At 41.2% G+C, this 26,945-nt stretch overlaps 1 protein-coding gene across 5 annotated transcripts in view; it reads left to right on the top strand.

Moving 5' to 3' along the window:
- AGBL4 (AGBL carboxypeptidase 4) overlaps positions 1 to 26,945 on the top strand; it is a 964,275-nt gene that overhangs the window by 849,407 nt on the left and 87,923 nt on the right. For all 5 annotated transcript variants that reach the window (XM_068953088.1, XM_068953091.1, XM_068953089.1 and 2 more), the window contains 2 exons: positions 10,538 to 10,690; positions 25,811 to 25,973. In XM_068953088.1, coding sequence (XP_068809189.1) covers positions 10,538 to 10,690; positions 25,811 to 25,973 — 316 coding nt within the window. The remainder of the gene's footprint in view (positions 1 to 10,537; positions 10,691 to 25,810; positions 25,974 to 26,945) is intronic.

The following is a 26,945-nucleotide window of genomic DNA, read 5'->3' as shown; positions in this document are numbered from 1 at the left end:
AAGGACCAAACATTCACCTGATATACCTGCAATTCAGAGCAAATTGCTTTTCTATCCATTGTAGACAGCTGTAACATTTACAGAGGAGAGAAGGATGAAAACAAGTTTAAAATGTTTCTTGGTATTCAAAGATTGATTACACATGTGCTTATATATGTATACTTTACACATATGAAAAGTGGGGTGGGGAAAAACAAGGAGGGGGCAAACAAACCTTCCTTGAGTATCTCTACCAACCGCTGCCAGTGTGAGTCAGCTGCCATTGTCTGGGGCAGGAAATGTTCTTCTTCAGACTCCTACAGTAGGTTTGTTTAGTTATACCCTGCTGAATTCTCTTCAGATAGTCACTCTCCTGATTATTTCTTGTACCATTTTGCTGAATCTTGAGTCGCTGGTGTTCTGTGAGATGAGCCTCCTTTTCCGGTAGGAAATAGTGAAAACTAGTGGTCCCCAATATGTGCTTGCAAGAGATACAGTGTCTTTGAGCCCTTGTGACTGTACTTACAGCCGCAGTTAGCTACCCTGCTGTCTGGATTGGCAAGCAGAACACAAGGCGACATTGCCTACAGCTGCACGGTTGCCTGTTGGCCGGTGAGGGTTGGGGAAATATTCAAGGGAAAAAAGTATCAGATACATCTAATGCTGGTAAGTGCCTTGCAAAAAGCATGATATGTTGTGCTTTCAGCTGTAAAAGCAGATCTTTCCAAAATGACCATTGCATTTCAGCTTTTATAGCACTGTACTGATAATAAATACTGCTAGATGTAAAGCATGGAGAAAACATTCTGCAGTTTGACGCAGAATGCTATGCTGACCTGTAAGGCAGGGCTGTCTCTGAGTCAGTAAAATCCAAGAAAACCTGTTTTCCCAGCTGTGGTAGAGTCTTCGGTCAGAAAGAGAACATTAGGGACAACTCTATTTGTTAGCATGCTTGCCCTCCCTCAAGTATCTGTGTCTGGTGTACAGTCCCTAGTCCCTTCCAACATCCTTGTGGTTCTGTTTATTGGCTTTTGCTTTATCTGTTACTTGGGCGTGTTTGTTGCCTGCACTAAGTACAAGGAAAGAATGAGAAAGAGGCAACTTGCAAAGGACCAGTGTAAAACTAATGTAATGGCTTTGGATCACTTCTGCTGGCATAGCCTCACCACAAGGAAGAATGAGAGCTGGTTTGCTTTTTCAGCTGTCGCTCATCAGTAAAGCATGTGCACAATCTCCATCCACAGTCTTCCTGTCTCTTGCTAGTGAAGCAGCTGGCCCTATAACCTTTGAACGATACATCTCATGTATTGTTTGCTCCCATCTAACTGGACAGGTTTGCATTTTGCATCCAGGTATGTTTATCTCTTTCTTACCTTGCATGGACCTGTGTAGAGTAAGAATGACCGCTACAGGTCATCTCCTAGGTCCAGCTAATCCAATTTTGTGAGTCTGTTCCTAGTAACCAGAAGGAGACGCTCAGGGGCCTATATAAGAAATTCCACATTTGTAAAATGATCTTTACCTATGATGTCCAACTTCTAGTAATCATTGGTTTACGGGCTTCTTGGCCTGAAAGCTTTATGCAAGGCAGGACCTACCTTCCAGGAGTCCGTTTAATCTCTTTTTAAAATAGGCAATTTAAGCAGTAGAAATGCATCCTTTTCACAATGAAGCAACCTGTTAGTTTTCTAAGAACTACAAATGTCATATTCTGCAATACAAGTTAAAGTCTAACCAGAAAATAAGAACAGCCATGCTGCATGGTGTTATTTGGCTTAGTATCCAATGGCCTATTGCAGGTGCCCAAGGATAGACTGCAGGAACAGGGAAGATATGTACGATCATTACCTTTCCAGCTTCTGACAATGTGTAATTTGGGGATTTTTCTGATCAAGAGGTTGTGTCCACTTCTTTGTGTGTAATAGCATAATAGATTTTTTTTTCTGTGAATTTGACTTATTAATCTTTGAGCTCATTTGGGTTTTGGCCAAAATCCAGTGGCAGTGAGTTCCACAGTGTAAATATAAGCTAGCTTAGAATTCACTTCGTTTACCTTAGATCTTCTACCTGACAGCTTTGTATTCTGCCAGCTGTTTAATGAGAAATATTGAATACTACCATATATTATTTCAGAGACTAGAAACTAGTTATTTTAGAGTTTGACTTGACTATGTACAATTGGCCCAACCAGAATGGTCTCTAGGAAATTAGGGGCAGGGAGTCATAATTCTTAGCCATTTTTAAATTTCTTCTTTTTTTTCTTTTAAGTCTACCACTCTTTCCCTTTGTAATTGGAGAAGAGGCATATAGTATCTTTGGACCTTATTTATGTACTTGCAAATTAAAGACTGTGTTCCTTGGTCAGAATCTTCTGTGGATGTGTGATTAAAAGTTATCTGTAAAATGCAAAACTATTAACAATGCTATGAAGTGAATAGCTGAACAGGAACTATAGGACATGGTATAGTTTCAGGTATGAAAGGAGCAATTAATGAAGCCTGAAGACTAAATGACTTGCCTATGGTTACACAGCCAGCAAGTGGCTGTCCAAGGGGCAATATCAAAGAGCAGCAAAACAAATCCCCTGATACAGCTACTGGAAGCATTTCAGCTGAGCAAACTTTCTGAACAAGGCCAATGTCAAATTAAATCGCCTGTAGAAAACATGGCCATTTAGATATTTCAGCTTGCTAGACCTGATTTTCTTACCTTTAATTATCAGAATGAGGAACAGTTACTACCTCTGGCTTTTTTTTTCTTTTTAGGATAGTAAGTTTCCTTCCCCCCTTGCACCCAAAGCTATTCATTCTTTTGCCACAGTTTTCCTCTCTCTTCTCTGGAAAACCCTCTTTCTGTAGTAGTTTCAGTAGCAGACAATGAGCAAGATAGGATTTAGAGACCCTCAGCAGGCCCGAGATGGGAAGAGCTAAGTTCAGAGTGAGGTAATGCTGGGAGACCCTTCTCAATCCCAATGCTTTATTCTGCTTACGCAGGCAACTGAAATCTTTAGAGCTTGCTAAGGTCAGAAACCACATCTCTGAGTGTATTTGCATGTTTGTTTCTATCCAGTGGAGAGAGAAAGGATGAGACAGAAGAATGACTCTCCTTGTTCAGACTCAACCTTAGAATTTTAGCTTGGGGACAGGCCCAAAATGCAGAAAGAGCCTGTTTCCTGCTCCCTGTTCATCTAGGGTAAAAGTTATACAAGAATTTTCTATGCAGCTGGCCCAAAAGTCTTGTCTAAACTTGATCTAGGTCTTAAAATTGTCTCTTTTGCCCCTCTCTGACTTAATATTCATTTGAACAGAAGTGGCTTCTTGATAGAGCCTTTCACCTCCAGGTCACCCTTTCAAATCCAATTCAGGCCTGTCGTGACCAAATGCTGCTACCATCTGACAGCTCTTCTGTGTCCTGTGTGAATTGTTGGCTTCAGTCCAGTAGCTGGTGGACAGGTGCCTGAATTGCAAAAAACTGCCAGAGCTGACACTAACTGGAATTCTCTGCAGAGAGGTCAAAGAGTGAATCAGCCTGGCGCCTTGTACATGCTATGATGCTTTATATCTTCAAAGTGCTTTACAAACATCAGCTAATCCTTAGCAGGTGTTATTTGCACCGGCAGGTGAGAGAAGCTTTGCAGATAGAGTAAGAACCAGGATCAGAATGTGCGCGTTGCTGACTTCCCACTCCTCTGCCAAAACTATGAGTTTATATCCTTAATCGTTTCGGGCCTAGTGATGGGCACATTGGAGCAGGGTTCAAACCCACTGTGGAGGGGGGTGGCATGTTTTTATTCTGTGAATAAAAGCATCCCTTGCTCTTCTAGGCAGACAAGAAAGCAAAACTGTTGGACATGCCGTTCTTTTGCTATGTGAAGCTGTGGAGCCAACATAGTGTTATAGTCTCTTCTCCATCCTCTTTGAGGTGCTAATGGTTATGTTGAGTTAGGTCAGATTACATCTGTCTTTAAGAGCTGTCATTATTCTGGGTGAGAACTTGCCAAGCAATCAGACGGGTAAATAATGACTTTTGAATGGCAACTGGGTTTGGGTGGTCCATCCCAAAAGATGACAACTTTCAGAACATCATTGAGACAATCTGAAAAAATTCATGAAGAAAGTGTCGTGAAGAACAAATGGCAGGTCATGCAGAGTTAGTTGTACATCAGCATTTGCAAGCTGCTTCTGCAAGAAAGAAGCATTTTCAGATTGTACAAATGTCCCTAAAGGAAGAGGGAGAAATTTGCTTTTGTGCTTGGTATCAGTGGTAATAAGCATGACTCTAAACTAGCATTTTCCCCTTCTTCTCTGGAAGCAAGAAGAGGAAAGGAAGAAGGTTTTTAAAAATAATAAACCACTTTCCTATCATTAATTTCCTATGTAAGTAATTGCTGTGGTTGCCATGGTGTTGCACAAAGGTGAATGCAGTAGGTGGTCCATGAGATCATGAATGGAAGGAGACAAGGGAGCTTGTCCTGTGGTTACAAATGGGTAGTGGTCTGTCTCTGAGATAGCGCCTTGAATAAGGTGCGACTTACATCATCTGCAAAATTAAAGAGGACACTGTAGGACTGACTTGCCTATCCTCCAGAGGCTATAAAGAATGGTTAGAGGAAAATATTTTTGAAAGTATTTGACTCTCTCTCTCTCTCTCTTTCTCTCTCTCTCTCTCTCTCTCTCTCTCTCTCTTTTTTTTTTTTGGTGGGAGGTTGTGCTGGTCCTTTCAAGTTTATTGAGGAAAAAGCAAAATGGGAAAAAAGTAGATGTAAGAAAAGGAGTTTGGATACAATTAGAACCAATCTGAGCCTTCACCTAACCAGGGATCCAAACTCAAGTATTTTGGGAAAAGTTTGAAAATGCGGACCTTGTCCAGAGAGCCCAAATTCCACCATACTTGCCTTACACAGTCCATGGGCAACAACTGTGTATGTCCCTGATGAGCGATTGAAGGCACTGAACAGAATCCCCTGCTGCAGAGAGGCCTAGGCCTGGTGATTTCCAGCTCAGTGTTGGCTCTCGAAGGTGTGATTCTGCATGGCCAGTTTTTCTTCATTTTTGTGTAATAGCATTTGTTTGCAGTTCCTGGCTCCACCACTGTAGGAGCTATCAAAATAACTGAGAATGGGCAACTGTGTGTATTTGAAGAAGGATATTTGACACCTTTGCAGGATTTTCTTTTGAGAGATCCTGGGCTTGAGGAAGTTTCTAGGAACCAGTCTTCTGGGTAGCTCTGAATCTATTCTGAACCCAAAGGGGCACACTCCTTATCTGATGCAGACAGTTGAAGGTCCATTTGCTTCTGACAGTGGCTGGGCAGTAAGACTGGAAAGTCTGCCTGAAGGCTGTAACGTTCTCTACCACTAATGACAAACCAGTTTTAACGTCTTATATAAAACATTGCAAGGAGTTTATCCTATCCCCCATATGAAATATCAGAGTGAAGACGGCTTTTGGACTCTCCCTCTAAACCAATTGCTATGCCCAAGAATTAATAAAATCCATATTGAAGTGACAGCTGGTGGACAGAACTGGCTTCTTCCTGCATCACTTGCCTCTCTAGTGGCCCATGTTCTGGGCTCAATGCACATTTATCGTTTTATTACAGCTTTTCTTGATTTTTTTTTTTTTAAATCTCTATTTCCTTAAGAATTGTAATTGTACTGTTCAAAATATAACTTTAATCCTATGAGCACTAGCTATTAACATCATTCTTCCCTTTTCCTTTTTAATTACTGACCTTCCAAAGGTATTCAGCTAATGGAAGCTGAGAATATATTTCTCAGGCAAGTGAGAATGTATTTTTCTCAAAAGCTTCTACACAGCAACATGCACTAGTTCCCAGTTTCTGTGCTGCTTTGGCTATCTCATATCTTGACAGTGAATATGAGCTTTTACTTTTTCCATGGTTTCTTTCATTTTTTTTCCTCCTTCCTAATTTATATATATATTTCTCGATCTGTTAGAAACTTTAGACTGTCCCAGGATAACAGTGAAAAGGGTGTGTCACAAAGGCTTCAAATGGATTCAAATGAACTTTAGAGCAAAAATTTGTTTACTTATTTATTTATTCTGTTTTAATATGGTAAGTGGTAAGAAGAGGCAAAGACCATTCTCTTAAAAGGGAGAGCAGGTTAACTGCTGTCTGTTTCCCAGAAAGTGGGGTTCGATCGCTGTCTCTGTCAGGCCGGTGAATGATTTCTGTTTTGACACAGGTAGAAAACAAAGACCAAGTCTGCTTTTGTTTGTTCTTTTTCCATCTCTGTAAGCTGGGTCATCCAGATAATTACCGCTTTTCTTAAAAAAAGGTAGCGTAAGAGAGAGAGAATCACTGCTTCTGCTTGTAAGCACAAAGATGAGACACTTGAGGAAATTAAATTGCATGATGATTTTTATAAGGCATCTGAATTATTTTGCATTCCCACCTCTAAAGCAGAAAATGATGAGTTTAATATCGTTTTGTAGGATGTAACTTGTAAGCCTCTCAGAAGGCAGCTATGGCAGCCAGAGATGCTTGAGCCTGGCTGTTCGTTATTTTCTGCTTAGAGTCTGAAGCAAATGTGACTGTGAGACTTTGAACCATATCTAAATTTATTCCCATTCTTACTTGTACACGCTACTGCGTTATAAGTCATAATCGGAGTGAGTTCTGTTGCACAGAGCCTGTGAGATGTCCCTGTGACTTAACACAGGATTGGTTTATCTTAGAAAAGTGTATTTGTATGAGCACATGTAACATGCACACATACATTTATTAACCTAATTTTCCCATTGCAATACTCCTTACCTCCAAGAGAAACGATTTCAGAAGGTCAATTCTCTGCTGTTTTTCTGAAATTCCTACCAGTTGGTGACATTATATAGCTAATAAAATGTTAGTTCTGTGATCTTGCCTAAATTGCAGGAGGCCAATAATTATGTCAAAAGCTTCCAGCAAACCTCAACTGAAATTTGAAACTAATTTTGTATCCGTTATTCCCTAGCTCAAATTTGTGGTGTGGCTGTGGGTGAAACGTTTCCTACATGTAAAGCACTTCTGAATATGTGTGTCCTGGAGTCTCTCTCCTATGCACACAGGAAGAGATGGAAAGAAATATCCTTATTGTTCAGGAACATATGTTAATTCTTCTGCAAAACACGTCTGCAAACAGGTCTTTTACTATTTGGGGCACAAGGAGGCAAACTTTGTGTGTAATGTCCCAATGACTAGGCTGCTATTGTCCATTTTAAGGTGAGAATATCTTTGTGCCTTGTGAATAAAGAGAATTTTTCTATTAGAAACTCGTGTTGTATTAACAATGCAGAGTTATTCTGTTCTCTAATGGAGAATGCTCAAGATGTTTCCTTTTGATAAAATAATGAATGTGATCAGAAGAAAAGAAACGTGAAACACTGAAATACTCTTCTGCTCACATACAGCAGTGTCTGGGAATAGTACGTCTAACTGGCAATTATTGTAGCTATGTTTAACAGCTTACTGAATAGGATGGACAATTGCAAATTTTGACTACATTGAGTGGGCAGGAATGTATGAAATGGTGATCTGATATGTTCAGTAGGAGGGTAAGGAACAAAGACCAGAAGAACTAGTTGAATAGTTATTGCTGGCTGACTTAAAAGATGGCCTTTGAAGTATTTTGTAACAAATCATTTATCCTAATGATGAGCTAAAACATTCATCCAATTATTCATCTGTTGCATGTCATGATTTCCAAATAAATGATCTGGAAGTTTAATCTTTAGGTGAAGATGATGTCTGTGAAGAACACTCTTCCTTTACATATATCCATTATAACTAGACTATCTTCAAATATTTTTGATAATCAAAAAAAGATCTTCAAAGAAATATCAGCATCCCAAGAGATTTCCTGTAAATTCTCCAAAACACTTATCAGCAAATTTTTTAGTGAGAATGTTAGAGTTTAGAAAACATTCTCTAGCATAGTGATACTATGTTAGGCTGCATGACTTGATCAGTTGAATAGTATGCTGAGGCTCAGAATACCCTTGTTCTAGATGTGAATTTCCTGTTGGATTAACCTTTGGCAAGTTATTTTAGTAATGTGCGTCTCTGTGTCCCTGTTAGTAGACACCTTTTTTTGAAAACTATTTGAGAGCTGTGGATGAAGAATTGTATGAAACCTCAGCACAAATCATACTGTTCAAGCCAGCACCTTTAATTGTGTTATTTAAGATGGAAGTGATACTAGTCTATTGTTATATATCCTTCTGTGTCTCTCAATAACTTTTTATTAGTAAATATATCCCTATAAAGAATTGTGTCTAATTGTGCTAAAACAAACATCTTGGGTCACTGACTTCTAAGGACATTTGTGCCTTAGAAATATCCAGTGTAACTAGATTATCAGATCACGATGCGTTCTGTTTTGTAAGGAAACAGTGTGCACCTGATCTCTTTTCAGTGTGCACCTGATCTCATCAAGTTCTGATGGGAAAATTATCTTATGGAGAATATTGTTACTCAGTCTTGATTTTAATTTCTGTATGCTTGGAGAGAAAGAAAATCCTATGTGGTATTTCATCCTGTCGATGATAATCTTTCTCCTTAGTGTTGTATCTCCAAATAGCAGATGTGTAGTTTATTGCAGTGTCGGTCCTCTATAGCATGGCGTAATGTTTTGGCAATAGCAAACAATTTATTGTATTAGAGTGAAATACAATCAAATGTTCCTTTTCCTATGAAGCATGGTCAGATATTGATATTGCATTAGCTAACATCTTAACATAGAAGAGACTTAATAAGATGCAATATTACTCTCTCTAGGCTGTTTAATTAAACTAAATAGTCACTGTGTATTGTACACTGGTTTTCTGCCAAGGGAAAGTAAATCTGTATCATATTAGTACTGCATACCAAATGATGCTCTCCCCCCATTAGAGACTATCCAGAAGAGCTGACACCGCTGTCAGATGAACTGTTTTTGTATTACATTGGACTTCCTTGTAACTCAGTATTCTCCAGCTTGACTCCGTATCCAGAGCAAGCTTAGTATGCAGACTAGAGGCAGGGCCTAAGAGCTATGTGTTGCATTTTTAGTGGCCAGGGTCCCCATCTGCCACTGAAGGCTACCAGAGCTATCAGGCTTAGCATCATAACCTTTTGCTGCAAGTGGACTTCTCTTCTGTTGTTCCACCTTTTGGCATCTGAGCTCTTGGGACAAGGAGATCTGAGTTTTAACCCTCCAGTCACAGGGAAAATGGTTCTTAGTGGCCTTGCAGCGGCCAGGTGATGGAGGTAGGTTTGTCAGTGTCTGGTCAGGCCACTGTTTACTCAGCACCAGAAGCCATAAGTGTTTGGGAAACTGGGTAGTGCAGTGGCATCTGCTGTTTAGTACTGGGTGTTGCCTTGTCATGGATGTCAGTGGCACTGCATGTGGTAATCAGGGTGAACACCTTATCTCTGCCTATGATGGCAGCGAAATTAATGTCACTTTGACATTATGTGAAGAAAAAAATGGGTCCCTGGACAGGAGATTTGAGCAGCTTTTTCTTAGAGCTTCCTGGTCATGGTCCATCTTAGTCTTAATGACTTATTGCAGCCTCTCTCCTGACCCTGAGAAGTTAGATGCTAAGTGGAGACCCTCGCTATATTAGCTTGTTGCCTGAAAATCTGAGGCTTTCAGATGGGAAAAATAAAATAAGAGGTGCCAGGTGAGGGAGAGACCTTTTTTCCTGTAGCACCAGGAGACTCATGTCTGGAGACTAAGGCTTAAATCTGGAGCATTATGAGGACTTACTTTGTAATTAACCAGATGTGGAGAAGCTGATCCCGAAAGGGTATGCAGAGATTAGGAGGTTCAGTGTTGGGGGTCCTGCTGTTTTCCTCTGAAGCACAAGTAGTTACAGAATCAAATAAAAGCTACAAGCAGAGGGGTTTTGAAGACACTTGCTTTTTGTGTTTTGCTCTGTACTGGAGCATTTAAAAAAAAAAAAAAAGAGGGAGGCTAAGTAGGCTGAATTTCCAGATGTAAAGTAATTTTAGAAAATTGGGGTATTTCTCCTTATAAACTGAAATAAACTCTAGTGGAGATGCGGAAGAAAGTTTGTTGGTGGGTTTTTTTTTTTAAACACAATTTTGAGCCCATTTTTCCTGGCAGAAAAGGTACATCTGCATATTGCAATGCAGAGCCATGCAGAGATAGCCAAGCTATGTCTGAACAAGCTCGCTCTGGAACTGGAAGGTGCGTATTTTTATCAGTGCAGAGGCACTGAGCCCTGTGACAAAGCAAAGGATAATACTTTGGCTCTATTTTGCATGGTATCCTGTACTGCATAAATGTGCCAGCTCGCTCAGAACAGGTGGGAGATGTCCAATGTGGTCCCATGCTGTGTCAGACAGGCACCCACAAAAAGGCATGAGCAGCTGGATGCTCGATAGCAATGTGTTTAGCATGGCTTTCTGATGCTGGTACTGCAGTTATGTTTAAGGAAGGCAGTCTTGCATTTACAGGAGGCTGCACCTACATAACACACTTGTGATTTATTTGATGCTGAGATGCTGAGTTTTGATTTTTGTTGTTTGTTTGTTTGTTTTCCCTCAACAGAAGATTAACTTGGAGTTCTATATTGACATCCATGCCCACTCCACCATGATGAATGGCTTCATGTATGGGAACATCTTTGAAGATGAGGAAAGATTTCAGCGACAGGCTGTTTTCCCCAAGCTACTTTGTCAGAATGCTGAAGACTTCTCCTATGTAAGCAATGTTTCTCTTAAGTCATTTTTTCTCTAATTTTATTTTTAATGATGACTCTCTGGCTTAACTGTATTGTCTGAATTTTATTTTAATATGACGAGAGGACTATGTAAATATTTTTTGATTAGCCACCGTCTTTCCTTTTACGTTTACTTTCTCCTAAAGTAGCAAGCTGTGATCTTATGTTTTGTTATTAGACACATGCACAGAAGCAGGAGCTTCATCTTCCATGTTATAAAATCTCATATTTAGTTGAATATTGGGGCTTTGAATTCCATGAGAAATGCATGCATTTGGGTTTGTCCTGAATTAGAACCAAAAGCCCAAAGGGAAGCTTTGGTCCTGATTTATTGGAACATTTAGTTATAGTCAGAAGAAAAGATTGTATTTTGATTAACTTGATTAGCTTTATTGCTTCAGTGTTTATATTATATCCCATTGGCAAACCTTTTGACTTATATGTTTAATAATATAATTTCAAATGGAAGCCAAAATGATAAACTTGAAAGAAAAGGTCAGATAATTTTCTATTGAAAGTTGTGACAAAGACAATATGTTTTTGAAATTCTTTGTTATGACCATGGAAAAACTGTTCTGCAACAAAGTCTGCAATCGCTTGGAAGAAAGCATGTGTGTAGTTATCTCTGGGCACTGGAAATAAGTGGCAAACATCTGTAAATGAGTTGAAGAGGGGAAATGCATTTGGAGCAGGTTTCAAATAGAATAGAACTGATCCTCAGCCAGTGTTGACTGCAGTAGTTCCGCAAAAGTCAGCGAAGCTAAAAGTCTGGTCCAGTGCGTTGTGACTGTGTCCAGGTATGACTCCTTCTGGTACTGTGAGATAAGCATGGGCCTCCTCTCAAAGATGGGGACAGCTGGGCATGGTGGCTGCCTCCTCCCCGCTGCCATTTCAACCAGGCTGTGGGAAAGGTGGTGGGTGGCGGAGAGGGACCCTGCAGAGCTCCATGCGCTTAGCTCTAGAGAAACAAAATCCAGTGCCAGACACACAAGCAGCCAAGTCTGCACAGTAAAGAAACTGTAATCACAAAGGCGGCCGTTGTCATCAGGGCAGAAATGCCAGCCTAAAGCTTTCTCATGAAGGGGCAGTAGAGAAATTGTATCTTGTGTTTGCGCATATTCAGAGACTTTTCTGTGCAATTGCTTTGCACTATGGAGATGATGAGTAGGCGATGGGTATAAGGATGGGTATAAGTTGTGCCTGTATTTCCTAGCCAGATCTGCTCCAGCAAGAGGAAGGAGGAACTGAAACTTCCTGAATCCTCTCAGTCCCTCTTTTCTAAGGTAGTTCAGCTTATACGAGTGGGGAAAAAGGTTGGATCGTTCTCTCACTTTTCTGAGGCTAGCTAAAAGATATCCTTTGCTGTGGCTCTCGCTGTACCAGTGCAAGAGTACTGTCTTTTTTTTAGACCCAGGAGGGTGACTGTAGTAGAGAAAATACTTCTCTCTCCTTCCTGTGATCTACCGGAAGTTGCAGCTGGCCTGGTCATGCCTAGTGTGGGGGTGTGGTTGCTCCTGCCTCCTCTCTTGCCCCACGGTATTGATTGACCAAGGCATGCGCTTTGGGGCTTCTGGGACTGCTGCAGTTTGAAGCTCCCTGGTCCCAACTGCTGTGAGGGTTCCCACAAGACTTTCTAGAGCACAGAAGATGAGAATCCAAAACTAAATGAGGCAGAAAAGCAGCTGCAGCTGCTCCCAGTTGTTTGGAGCATGGGGGAGACTGCTTGAGTTCAAGGAACAGCCTGTTGTTCCAGAAGATGTTAATGACTGAGTTTTTTTATCTGCACCTACTTATTTCAAAAATGCATTATAGCTGAGGGGGCGCTCACAGATCATAGCAATAAATACCTGCAATGAATCCTAACAAATGAATACCTTACAAACTTTGGGCTTGAGTGTGGAATTTCCCTCTGTTCCTATGGGACGTTAAGTCGTCATCTTAGTGCAAGCCTTGACTGACAAGGGAAAAATCTTTGAGAAAAGGAAATAGGAAATAAAAGCCAATAGCTAAATAAGCAGAGCAGTCTCTCCCGTTTGACCCTCACTCTCCTTTTTTTAGTGGCTGGCAATCAGACTGAGGTCCAACTACGGTGCATTAGATATGGGTGCTGCTTGCACTCAGTATGTTAGACAATGTTAACTCCCCTAGAGCCTTGTTGCCTCATTCCACGTGGGACTTACTTGTGTAGTGATCTAATGTATTGTGCAGGGGAGAACGTCCCCAAACTCTGCTCAGCCCAGAAGAGGGGCTTACAAACTGTATCCCACCAATCTCTTGAGACTGGGAGCTTTTCCTATACTATCTACTCAAGACATTCCTCTCAGGGCAGCCAAGGGACAGAGATGTTGGAAAAGGAGAGAGGCACAGTGAGTCATGCATGTGAGAAGCAAGAGGAGTAATGTTACTGCCATGTCTGAGTAGGAAAGTCTGATCTTTTGTTTTCAGCTCCAGCTGTGTGGGTTATGTGACTGATTAGAAATATCAGGGGTGAAGTTTGCTGCTTGAAAGAGGAAGGGAATCCAGAGCTTCCTGCATTTTCAAAAAGGGGGAGAAAAAGTGTTGAAGATTAAAAATAGTGTATGTAAATATACCCTATTGACTGCTCAAAAGGAAGGGGGGAAGTGCATCGTTAACATTACCAGACTGGTGTCTGAAAGTGTGGGAATGGACCACTGTTGTTACTAATTAATTTTCCAAAGCTTCAGGAGGTCTCATTTACATTGTATGCTGCTGTGGCCATTTGTTGGGATTATAATACTTCAACAGCAGCACTTCAAGTGAAAACTGGCGACTGCATGAAGTGTTGTCCATAATTGACTAGCTCCATGTCTTCACACAGCACAGAGACAATGTTCCATTATGTTATCCATTGACAGTATCATTGAAAAGATTACTCTCCTTAAAGCATCTGTCAACCTTGATTGATTTACAAGGGACAAAGAACTGAAAAGGTTTGAAGTGCGGGTACAATTTTTGCCACCGTTTAGCATACATAATGGTTCTCCTTTGATGTCAAAAGCTCATCTTCTATTAATAATGCAGAGGGCTTTTGAATGCGGGCTACTTGTATGGAGTTCCACACTAATAACCTACTTGCTGTGAAATGGGATTCACTTTGGAGAAGCAGTCATTTGTCTGGGTTTTACATGTTCAGAATGAATCCCGACTCAAAGGGATTTCTTTCAGTGCTCTGCATGATTGCAGCTGAGCCCGGCACGGGTTAGGGAAAGCAGGCAAATCCTGGCCTGCTCTTCCAGCCGAGAATCTGGCAGAAATCACGCAGCCAGACGCAAAGAAGCATGAACAACAAGCCTGAGACGATGCGATCAAATGCCTTGTGCCGTTTTGTCTGGCAACCTTCTATTAATATACTTTAGAGTGCATTTCATGCCTGGGCTGCTTTCTTCACCTGTCATTTCCAATAGGCCTTTTTATTTAAATGACAGCATCCAAGGGAGATTAGTGATTAGAGTAGGGGACAGAGAGGGGATTTGTGCATGCACGCCTGTTGCGGGACCAAAGGCAGGTCACCCAGTGCCTGTGTACCCTATCTGTTGCACAAAACACTTACCCCAGTATTCTGCAGCGCTGACTGCTTTTTGCAGGTAAAAGTTGTCTAAGGCACCGGAAATTCCTTACTTGTATGCCACTTTAGAAATGGAGGTGTGCCTTTGCCTTGGCTATCAGTATGTGAAGAAGAAAAGAAATGTTAAGAATTTTTTCTCTCTACTAAATATGAGAGAGAGAGAGAGATTCTTGGGCAGCTATCCGTGGGGAAAGGACAAATTCTGTAAGGAATACATAGTTTGTTTTCAGGGTTTTAAAAGGATATTTTTAAACATTGCAGAGTAAATACATGAAAGCTCTAACAGCAAGAGCTGACAAACCCTTTTGAAAGGCTGACTCATTGGGTTTTAGGAGGAGCGGTTGATACCATGTCTGAGTGCACTGCACATCAGCAATGGCTAGGAGTTGTTGCACTGTTTGGAGTGGTGTTCTTCATTTGACCTTTCTCGTTCTGGAGAATGGATTAGTCATAATGACCAGGCACAAGCACTTGAACATTTCAAGAACCTGCTAGTCTTAGGGGTGGCTAATTTTGACCTTTGTGACTGTACGAGAGGAGACCATCTGTTGTCTCTAGTTTGTTTAGAAGAAACAACCACAGCCATTCTCATATGGATTTATCATTTCTTAAACATTGCTTTTCTTTATGATTAAATGAAAAAGCCTGGCCAGAGGTACTTGGCTTAATCTTTGGCTCTTTTGGACTCAGAATTGGAGATACTTGAGATACCTTTGAGTTCTCCTTTTGTTTTATTGCTCTGAGCATCCCAGCAGAGTAGCTTCCTTAAACAGTTTCTCATCCTTTATGTGCCAGTGGTTAGTTGGAGACCCTGAGAAAGACTTGGGGTCCCGTTATGTTGGGCACTGGGTAACCATGCAGAAAGATGGTCACAGCTCCAAAAGCTTCCAGTCATACTGGAAAAGAGGCAGAGAGTGGGTGGGAAGTGAATTGCTTAGGGGAATCAAAGACTAAATCACAGGTCTCCCAAATACCGTTCCAGTGTTTTTGCCAGCAGTTCCCACGTCCTTCCACGCATTTTGTACCATGCTGCTTGCTCAGTAGTGAAGTCCCTAAACAATGATCTAGCTGGTTTCCTTTGGGTAAAACTGCAGTTAAGGCCAGTGTCCAGAACATCATGTTGTAACACGTCACGTTTTTTAGAGTATCATTGTCTCAGCAAGATGAGAAAGCTCAAACATGGAATGGTTGGGCCTAGGGGTTTCTAGCCTGGAGGTCTAAAATTGGTACCCGAGTAAAGGAGTTGAATGTTGCTATCTGTATTTACTATTGCTTTCATTTTATCCATGTACTCTAGATCCGCTCTCCTCTCAATTCCACCCCCTTCTTCCAGCCAAGCTTTCCTAGGGAAGATTTATCCTTTCCAGCAAACCTCCTTCTTCTGCCGATGGCAGCCATGCTAGGCTGTTATTACTTGCACTGGCTGGACTCCTCCTTCTTCAGCCTTGTGATCCCTGTTACTAATCCCAGTGTATTTGGGGCTATTTCTGAGGGAAGTGCTGGCACAAGCATCAGAAAGAGTAATAACAGCTCTTGAACATCAGATGAGCAAACCCAATAATTTGTTCTGAAATAAAGGGGAACTTATTTGTGTTGCACATGATTGGGCAGAAAAAGGGGAGCCACAAGCAGGTTGCTCGTAATAGGAATTCATCCCGAGGTAAAATCCAAACTCACTTCAGCCACTGTCTCCTAAATGCCTCTCTGCTGTTCTGGCGAAAAAGACCCCTCCCTCTCCCAGAAAGGCAATAGCTGTTACATTCAGGTAGGTTTTGTTAACATCTTGCAAGATTAATAGATCTTCTTGGAAATCTCTTAAAACCAGAGCGCAACAAATGATCCTACCTTCCTTTTTGTTGTCTTGTACCAGGGCTTTTCCAGGAAGAAAAATACAGCTATTACTTGCTTTATCACCCTCTGGGATAGATTTGTTTGCTGCTTCTTGAACACATTGCTCCATACATGATGTTGGGTTTTCGTGTGTATGTGGGTGATTTGTTTTCTCTCTCTCTCTCTGTCTCTGTCTGTCTGTCTGTCTCTCTCTCTCTCTCTCCTGGAGGTTGGGGCAGTGAGAGGAGAGAGGACATGTGTTTCTAGTGACACAAGGAACAGGAACAGGAGTAGAACAGGAACAGACTGCAAAGTCTATGCTTCTGAGCATTGGTATTGGCCTCACAGGAAGTCTGCCCAGTGGAGAGTCATTACATGGTGCTGGACCCCTCTTTGTACACAGAGGCTTGAATTAATTTGTATTGCAAAGAAAGGAAAAGGGGGGAAAAAAGTGTTCAAGTAAATGGATTTTCCTTCACTACCTTCTTGCCATGTTGTTTGTGCATATATGAGTTAACAGTTCCTCCTCCCTCCCCGTACACAGGCAGAAATTCTGACTATCCACAGAAGAAACAATTTTTCGTAGCGATTTTTATGGCATATTTTTAAAGATCATCATCAGTCTTGCCTAATGTCAACTAGCTGGGAGCAGGTGACAGCATCCGAGTGCCACAAATGAAAGGAGCTCCTTTACATTCAAATGCAAGCTACCTCTCTTGCAGAGACTGGCAAATTTCACTTGGCTGGGACAAACTGTGCAGTGGAGGAAGAGTAGAACAGGAGCTGAAAATTGGACCCCTGCCTCCCTCACAGGACCTTTTTCTGGGTATTATCGCTTTGACCCAGATTTGAATGCAATTTATATTAATATATCACACAGTCAGAACTGGGTTCCTGGAGCACGAGAGATCCCAGAAGGAGTTTGAGTAATGGGCCCTGCTGGGCTGCTCTGGGATCAATGTAGTTGCACGCTGCCCCTTCTCAGGACCCATTGTAATTTTCCTGTCTAGATCTAGAAGTGAACAGAACATCTCTTTGCCACAAAGCAAACCACTTTTCCTGCAGACTGTTCAAAGCAGCCATATGTGTTATGGTTGTATTTTCCTTTCTGCTTCTCATTGTCCTAAGTTTGTGTCATTTGTATAAATGATTATGAAAGCACTCCCAGGAGACCACACGCACACTCATAAAACCATTGTAAAGTGAAGCATTGCAGGCTATTACCACAGGCTATTTTATTGTATATTTTGAGGAAACGTCTCGTTTCCTGCTGACAAATAGGGAAACTGAGAGCTCCAGAGATGCAAGTTATTTTCTAAACGGTCTGATTATTCTGTAGAGCTTAGACTAGGAAATGCCAGCTTTGGCATCTTTGGGGAAGAACGTGCTCTGAGAAGCAGAGGTTGCTGCTTTCTTTTTTTTTCTTTTTTAAAAAAAAAAAAAAGAAGTATTCATTTTTACCCTGAAGCGTTTACAGTCACTTGTATTTATATATCACTGATCAGAACTTGGGCTGGCTCTTTAAAGGGGAATAGGCTCCAGAATAATTCTCTGGTTTCTGGGCGATGCATTTGGGCATAGGTTAATGGTCAAGTAGGTGGCATTGTCACGCTTGGCTAAGTGCACTTTTGCTAAGAGGGGAAAAGAAGGATCTCTAAAGAAGGAGCTTGAGAGGTCCTAAGGAAGGACCTCTGGGAACAGTGAAATGCAGGTCTGATCCCCAGGCTGGTGCAGCCCATTTAGCTGGCCCAGGGTGCAGAGTACAGGCAGAGGGCTGCAGAGACCTCTGTCAGCCCTGGAGCTGTACAGCAGAGCACTGTGTGGAGCAGAGCATGGATATTAGTGAGTGGTGAGCAGAAAACTGCTCACCATAGTTCTTGCAGGTGAACAGCTGAAACCCTGAAGCATGAAACCCAGTTGCTTTTCTAACCGTAGAGTTTCTGAAAGCAGGGTTTCTTAGGTGGTTTTGTTTTTGAGGCACAAGATGAGAGTTTATAAAGCTCCCTTCTCCCAGCCCCTCTGCTAATGACGATGCAAATATGTGTTTTTGTCAGCAAACTTAAGCAGGTATGACTGTAAGACACTTGAAGGATGGGGAGGGGGGGAAGATCTGGTATTCCTTCACTGCACATTAAAGGGATAATGGAGCCCCTCAGGGAGCAGATGTGTGTGTGGTGACAAAGTACCTTTTAACTGTTATTTCTCTGAGGAGAATCGCACTTTAGAGCTTGACAGTGTGGTGCTAGGCAGGTTGTGTTCATGGTACTCCTATGATGTGATGCTGTTAAGTTTAAGAAAGGGTGATTGCTGGCTACTTTCCACTGAGCAGCAGGATGAAGGAAAAAGGAGCTAGATAGTCAAATCAATGAAAATGTCTTAGGATTTGAGGATATTTGGCTGTTGAGGTTTCAGTTTTGGGCTTTTCACACTTATACTACTAGGACTGGGCAAACTAATTCAGATCAAATAAGAGTCTTCTTGACACACCTTCTCAGACTTCTACAAATTTAATTTTTTTTTTAAGTTCAGAAAACATTCCCTTGTTAAACCCAAGTTTTGTTGCCTACCTCAGTGTTTCCTACCAAGCACAGAAGTTCTGAAACAATATGTGGTCAGCTGAGGAGTTCTCAGAGAGAGAGAGCCCTTTTTGCAGCAATGTTGGCCTGATCTGGCTATCCCTTAGGGAACTGGAAAATCTCCAAATAATGGTATCCTTTTTGAAATGACCCTCAAGATTTCAAAACCTCCTCTTCCCGAGTTTCAGTAGTCACAAATGATTTTGAGTTGAAAGACATTCTGATGCACACTTCTTTGCATCAGAAATGCAGCAAAACTGCAAGGTGAGATGAGTCAGCAAGTAATTTTGAGCTCTGTTTCCCAGCTCATCACCTCTCTGCTCCCAGAATCCTTTCTCTTTACCCACTGCCTCCTTTAGATCAGCTTTCTGCTACCATCTGCCTTTGGGATATTTAACATTTTTTTTAACAATCCTATCCACATTTTAGATGCTAGCTACAGCTCATTTATAGACTAAATCAGAAGGCTGCCCAATAGCAGGCTCCCAAATGCCATGATTTCCATGTTGGCAGACCCAGTTGACTTGGAGTTGATAGTCTATCACTAAGAACACTAACGTGTCTGCTTTCCAGGCTATTAAAACAGTTAATGGGGCTGGTGAGAGGTGGGTGGGTATGTGAGGAGAGTTAAGTTGACTTTAGAAGTGAGAAGTTTCCTCAGTGCTCCCAGAAAAGTAGGGAGATAAGTTTTGCTTGTGAGATAGCTAGGGCTACCAGCAGTGAGTAGCAGCGTCAAAGCAGTGACTGTTGGGCACACCACGGCAGTAGTTAGTTTATCCATACAAGGAAAGTGAGCTGCTGGTTGCATCCCTCTTAGGGTATGCTGCAGAGGGGCTAACAGAAGAGTCACAATATATAATATCGCTGTTTACAGTCTTCCATGGCAAAGAGTGCAAAGCTAATACATTTCTGTGCGCTCTTTCTAACTTTCCCAAACTTCAATAAAACCTTCTAGAAAATGGAAGTGAGTGAGTTATAGCTGATAGTGTAAAACGCTTTACTGAGATGGCTTTGACATCATCTGGGCTCCAGTCCATTTCCCAATGGCATGTCTATTCTTCCTTGATGGCAAGTGTGTCATTCTTTTTTCCTAATGTACTGACTACTAACTTTATTATTACTTTTTTGCTACACTGGGGCAGTGAGTTGAGGGCTCTTAGAGGTTAGACCTGCTTTAGAATTAGAACTTCCTTCTCAGCTGTGAGAACAGCATCAGTGGATAACTGTGGTGAGGTTGTAATCCAGACTCAAGTCTGGATTACACTTGGCCATTGCTGGTGTTGATAGGTGATGAACATGAAGCAATTTGTATGAATAATCCCAGTTTACCCCAGTTGGTAAAGTGCTTGTTGCTCAACTGCTGAATAAGCAAAATGTGGGGAAATCTTTTCTTTAAGAATAGTTAACTTCTGTTTGTGAAATACATCTTATTTTCCAAATGGAAATGGCAGAAGGTCACCCAGCGTATTCTTAATTATGTGTTGCAATATGAAACCATTCTTTAATTATGAATCCCTCTCTATTAGTTCTCCCTCTTCTCCAGGGAGAATTTCTAACAAGATTCTCTGGGTTTTTTTTGTTTTGTTTTTTGTTTTGTGAGCATAGTTGAACATGCCATCCTTTTGCAAAATTCTTCTTGGACCTACATCACCTACCTATGTAGGCAAATAAGAGATTTTGTTTACTCTAATACTCTAAGTTTCATGCAGATGTTCTGTTTGTGGTTACATGTGAAACATGCACACTATAGCTCAAGTTTTTGAAGCTATATGCAGTTTGTGGGCACATAAGCAATGAATTGTTTTGCAATAGACGTGAATAGCTGATAAAATGTAAAACTTACCTGTTGTTTCAAAAACGTATCTGTTGGATTGCAGGAGAACCCTAGACTTTGCTATATCTGAAACTCATCTTTCTCAGTCTGTCAGAGCCTGTGACCACATTTCAGCCTGTTGATGATTCCTCTCCTAATTCTTTTCCGAGTCACCTGTATCTTGTAGTTTCTTTTCTCTCTTGGTTGGAGAAACGTCTTGGGACTGATCATGAGCGATATGCAGCCTATAGCCTAGCTCCTGTGCTAGCAGACTGGTAAGGTCTGACTTGCAGTCACAACTTGATCCATTTTTCCCCCTGACATGTTGAGCACTTTCAGGAGAAGACAGAGGTCCATTCCACAGCAGCTCCTGTGTGACAGAGTAACAGCTCTTGTACCCTGTCCCTTTGCCCTGTCTTCGGTGAGAGGTAAAACAGAAGCTCCCATCCTTCACCACTTGCATACTGCGCCTAGCTTACATTTTAGCTCTTCTTGGCATCTCCTCTTCCACTGAGCAGTGACCAGTCTTATTATTTCAGACTCACTAGGTTTTCCCCTTGGGCCGCCCCAGGGTTTTCTGGTGCTGTAGCAGGACAAGTCCCTTGTGAAGCCACATATGCATTGGGAGAGAGGTCCTGCCCTGGCACTTCCAACAGTGCAAAACCGCTCGGAGTCCCAGAACACCAGCAAGCCAAGGGGTGAACTGGGAAAATTCAGTCTCAGTTAAAGAAACCCAGGATTCCCTTTTTCATCTTTTGAAGCCTCTCTTGTGACAGATTGATACAGATATGTGCAGACAAGGAGTAAAGAGCTTGCTCTTCATTTTTGAATGTGGACTGCTCTGGGCATCCTTTACAGTAGTTGCCGGCAGGCTGATGTAGAGTGCTGAGAAACCAAGAGTATCTCTCAGTCGCATGGGAGCTGACTAAGCAATTGAGCTTGTGAGCCAGCTGCTGGAGGGGATTGAATTCACTGAGGAGAGCCACTGTGTGGTGGAGAGTGTCCTTATCAGCCAGGAGACAAGACCACCCAGAAGGAGGAGATCTGGCACACTGAAAGATCTGACCTATGGCCAGGAATATTTTTGCTGCTTTGAGACCACTCCAGAAATAAGTTTGCATACAGATTTTTTTCCATATTGGCTTACCACGCATCTTGTTGTCTGCTGCAACATCTGTGAGTAAGGGCCAGCTGGCTTACCAATTTCTTCATGCTGTCTGCCTGTTCGTTGTTTTTCCCAGTGGAGAAACCAGTCACACAGAAGGCCTTCAGAGTGTGGGGACAGGGGGCAAGATCTGGCAGGGAGGCCTGAGGAAGCTACCACTGATGCGCAAGATGTACAGAGAGGGTCAGTACACCTCGAGGCTCCCAAGTGTGCATGAGACTCAGGTGTAGTCTCCTGCTGACTTTCTACGAAGGAAGATCCTTCACTCTTCTTGCTCTGCTGTTTTAACACTGGATTATTATTGCTTGGCACTTCCTAACCCTCTAAATAACTGTTTGCTCACTCAATTTTCTTGCAGGAGCTGGGAAACAGAGTCATTCTGTGAGCTTTAATGTGTCTATGTGTTTTGATAATGAATTACTGTTTATTTTAGACAAATATGCCTATTCAAGAACTTCAAAGTCTTTGGTATTTTCCTTCCCCCTCCCCCAAAGATTTAGTACTTTTTGCTACTGCTGTTGTTGACACTCCCATACAATTCAGCCTTGCAGAAATAAATATTTGTTTAGCTGTTCTCCTGCTGTGCCTTCTCAGTGCATTTGCTTAATAATGACTTCAGCTCAGCATTGCAAGGGTCTTAGGGTAATAGATTCTCCCAGAGAAACAATAGAGCCTTTTACCAATAACCTTACCTGCAGTCTTTGCTCTGATACCATGCACCTCCTTTTCTCCCCAGGTTAAGGTCTGATTAAATAAATGGGCAGACAAAAGCCTCTTTCTTTGTTATGATCATACACTCCTTTTCATAGTCTTTGTTTCAGTATGTCAGTTGCCAGGATCAGTTTTGGTGAGGAATCAGTATTTTGCCTGTTTATTTTCTCCATGCCATTTATCTTGACTTGAAACAGAGAGAGGAATATTGGATTCAAACATATACCAGCTGCCCTTCCTTGTCATTATTTGAATTTTCTTCAATTTTCTTGAATTATAAATTTTCTTCTTTTCATCTAAAATATCAGATCACTTTCTGGCTTGTAACGTTTGCTCTAAAGCGAAGCCCAAGCCACTGTTACAAAACCTGCATGTGTTCATATTTGCAAGTTTTATGGCATCTTTTCTCTACCTCAATCTCCCTAAATCAAATCAGAGATCCTACTTTTTGCTCAAGACATCAAGTTGATCTTTGCCATCAGAAGCAAAATTTTTTTGAAAATGCAGACAAAGTTAACCTCCAAAAACTATGTTTATGCACCTAAACGAAGGGTCAGCTTTCCCTTTCTTAAAGTGCAGCACTACCTGAACAGATTATTTCATTAATTACTTGAAATGGCAATAGTCTTTTGCACTGGTGAAACTGGAACTCTTTTTAAAAAAAAAAAAAATCACAAAACATGATAATAAAATAAGCTCTGGAAAGATCCAAACTTTGTTTTTTTCCTTTTCAGCCATTTGAAAAACTTTCTTCAAATTATTTAAACTACTTATGCCTACTTTTGAAATATAGCAAGTATAATTTTGCCCATGACAAGATCCAACTTGTGAGCTCTTTTCTGCCAGAAAGCAAAAATCACTTCGGTAAAGTAATACATCAGACTCTTTATCTTCATCTATTTCCAGCTGATGAGGTTTCAGTTTATAGCGGAAATTGTTTTTTATTACGCCCTAAGTACATGACCTGGCACTTGTGCAGCTGAGTTTCATCTGACTACTATCACTCTGGTCCTCCAAGTCATTCCACTTTTTTTTAATTTAATATATGATATTCAGGGCCTCCTCCATAATGATGATTCATCTTGTACTGTGTCATCAGCAAATTTTGTTGGCACCCTCCTCCCTTATTATGCCAAGGACTATGGTGAAAATATTATGTAAAATTTATCTCAAGAATCATCTATGAGGAATTCAACTAGTAACCTTCCTCTAACCTGATAGAAATCATGGAAAATAGAGCCGGAAAGGACCTCAAGTCCAAACAGTACCCCAAAGACAGCATGAACTACACCAGACTTGTCCAATCTGTTCTTAAACATAGTTGATGAGATTCTATAATCTTTGCGGAAACTCCCTATCAGTTTGTGATTATACTCACCACTGGAGCGTTTCTGTCCCTACTGCCTGCCCTAAATCACTTCTCTGACATGTCCCTCGTTTCTCCTGTGCTTAGTTTGTGTCTCCCATGAGTTGTGCTCCTGTTCACAAACCACAACACCATGCTGCCTTGTCGTCTCCCTTTGAGCTGGCTCCACGCGCCCATGTTCACCAGCTGATGCTTCCTCCCATTTAATGTTCCACCACAGGAACGTTCATTTTAACAGGAAGCACTAGCCACTGAAATCAATGTTTACTTTCATTATGAAGTGATTCCCAGAGCATGAGCATCTTCCTCTCTGTTTCTGATTTTAACTGAAGGCAAAGCTTCCCTCAGTTTGTCAGGGTCTCAGTAGTCTTTTGAAGGCTTCATTTTCAGGAAGTCAGAGAACTTTTCCTCCTTCAGACCTTTGCAAGTATTTTATTCCATGTATTGAATTAACAACTAATTTCACCTTCAATCCTTATGAATGTTTTACATCACTGTCCTGTAGGTGTTCAGAGTATCCTCAAGGTTTCTGCCATCTAATTTGGAAGAAATTAGATGATATGTATGTAGCAGAATACATTCTGCTTTCCCTTTACCTCAAATCTAATATTATGTTGCTACATAGACTACAAGTCCCATTTAGAAACTCCTACATATAATGTTAATAAGAAACCCAATTCCATCTTATTCTAATTAACCTATAAAGCCTTCTTTGTTATAACATGAGAGAATTCAAAACATTCAGAATGCTAATAAACCACAGATATTTTGGTTCTTTGTATCTTCTGATATATACTATTCATCAAGAATTGTTGTTCATGTCCGTGTTAGTGTGATTTTTCTCAGTCTTGAAGTTCAATGTTTTGAGCTTTTTCAAATAAATTTCTCATTTTCCCTTTTTTTTGATAAGAGGTGGACTTGATACACGCTAACATTGTGTTAGCAAAAAAATACAATAGCTAAAGGTTCAATAGGAGGCCCCCAGACAACTCAAAAAATTCACAATGGGCACAATAACTGAGCTGTAAGCTGTGTTTAAGGGTCCTTTAAGTTCCTCTGGCAATGTAAAAATCTTAAAAAGTAGGAAATATTAAGGCATTTTATGCAACAAACCCAAGTAAGTTCTACTAAGTGTTTTCCTGTGGCCATCAGCTTATGCAAAGCCCAGATTGACTCAATCTAATGGTTCTTAGATTTTGGATAGGGTCTGATAACCCAAATGAAATTAGATTCTGTTTTTCAATCTAGTTCGTAGTAACAGGCTCTGAGACTTCAGTGCATGTGGAGATGAGCTCTCCTTTAGTTTCCAGATGTTATACCTTCAAAGGACAGTCAAACCTCATTGATGGGAATATTTAGACTCATCCTATCCACCCCTCAAATGAATAGTCATAAAGCTATAGCGTTCTTAAAGCCAGATCATCAGTGATAGCACAAAATACTGCATTTTACACTATGCTGCTAATGCTGTAAAATAGTGCAGTATCTTTTTCTACCCAAAGAGCAACACCCAGTTAACGTTTAAGTCAGTGAAATGGAAATGTGTGTGACCTAATTTAAGAACCAGTCAGATGTCTTAGGTGAGAAAGTTTGACTAAAACTTAAATGCCACTGGATTTCTTCTTTGCTTGAAAGAGTGCAGGGTAAGCGGGTGGGGGTAGTGGGAAAATGGTTATGGTACAGAGAGAACTAGTGGAGAGGAGGAACCTGCTTATATAGGGCAGGTAAAATTTTGAAAATGGATGGTCTGAAGATTCCCCTTCTACCTTAAGCATAGGCCAGGCTTTCTTTAAGTATTATGCAAGAGTGTGGGGGAGAAAATTTCATGTTACTAGTGAACTGAGATTAGTTTTATGAAAACTTGCAAGGCATTATTTATAGTCCATGTGCCAGCATCATGTTTACAGTAATGATCTCTCCAGGCCACTCTAGTGCAGTATCACATAAGGTAAATGAGGTTTGTCAGTATGAATTTTGCTATTCTGTTTTATTAGACTGCTTCCCAACCCTTCCCTTATCCCACTCATGAATTCTTTGTGTTCTTTCTCTTACAGTCCAGTACATCCTTCAACCGAGATGCTGTGAAGGCAGGGACAGGCCGGCGTTTTCTTGGTGGGTTGTTAAACGATATGTCCTACTGCTACACGCTAGAAGTTTCATTCTACAGCTATATTGTGGGAGGAACTACTTCTGCTGTTCCCTACACGGAAGAAGCATGTATCCTTTTGAAATCCAGCCTCCTGCTGCAGTGCACGTGACCTGGACACTTAAGGTAAATACTTCTATCTCAGTAAGAGTTTGCTGAGATAGGAACACACAAGTGGATATGTGAGTCTGTTCTTGATGCTTTAATTTCCCTCATATTGATTCTCCATACTGTGGAAATTCAAGAAGAGGAAGGCATATTAGATCAAATAAGCCATTTCCCTCCTGTAGGAGATTGTCTCACACACTTATTATAGAAACTAGGCCTGGAGAGCCTCTGATCCATTCCCTTCCACAGTCTTCCATTTCTTTCTTCACTTCCCTCCTTATCTTTTCATTATCCTCACGTTTGTGTTATTGTTTTAATAGCTAGTTGAAAGTGCATCTTTGATACTGAGCTAAAACATCATCTCTGCTTTTGAGCCATAGCCAAAAGGCTCCAAAGGCTCCATTAGGTTCTGCTGCTGCCTCAGGGCCAGATCTTTACTACTGGTTGTCAGAGAAACAGCAAGCCAGCTCTGCAAACAAAACTGACAAAGCTGTCCACCTTTGTCAGGCCTCAAATAGAAGCAATGTCTCATTCCTTAAAAAAAAGGGTGGGGGGGAGGGAGAAAGGAAAAAATATATATCCAGCTGGCTAGCTATCTCAACATATCAACAGTTTGTAAAAATTCTTCTGACTGGTCTTATGATCTGTTTTCATATTTTTCTTTTTGTCAGTATGTTCAGTCAAATAACCACTGCCTATACTTCAGGCTTGGGGAATGTTGTTTCATTTTCTCATTCTATCTTGGTAGCTTTTCGAAATTTCCACAGATTTGGAAACACTGCAGAGGGAAAAAGATTTGCTGTGATTACCTGTTTACCTCTCTGCTCCATTTCCAAAGTTGGGGAAAGTTTACAGCTTTAGGGTAGTGAGAGGGAAATTTTCATATGATAGATAATTCTTCACTGTCCATGCATACATGCACCCTGTGGGAGGAA

This window comes from Struthio camelus, chromosome 8 (genome assembly GCF_040807025.1).
Source record: "Struthio camelus isolate bStrCam1 chromosome 8, bStrCam1.hap1, whole genome shotgun sequence".
Classification (NCBI taxonomy): Eukaryota; Metazoa; Chordata; class Aves; order Struthioniformes; family Struthionidae; genus Struthio; species Struthio camelus.
Note: the sequence above shows the minus strand (reverse complement) of the source record. Positions and strands in the feature narration are given on the sequence as shown.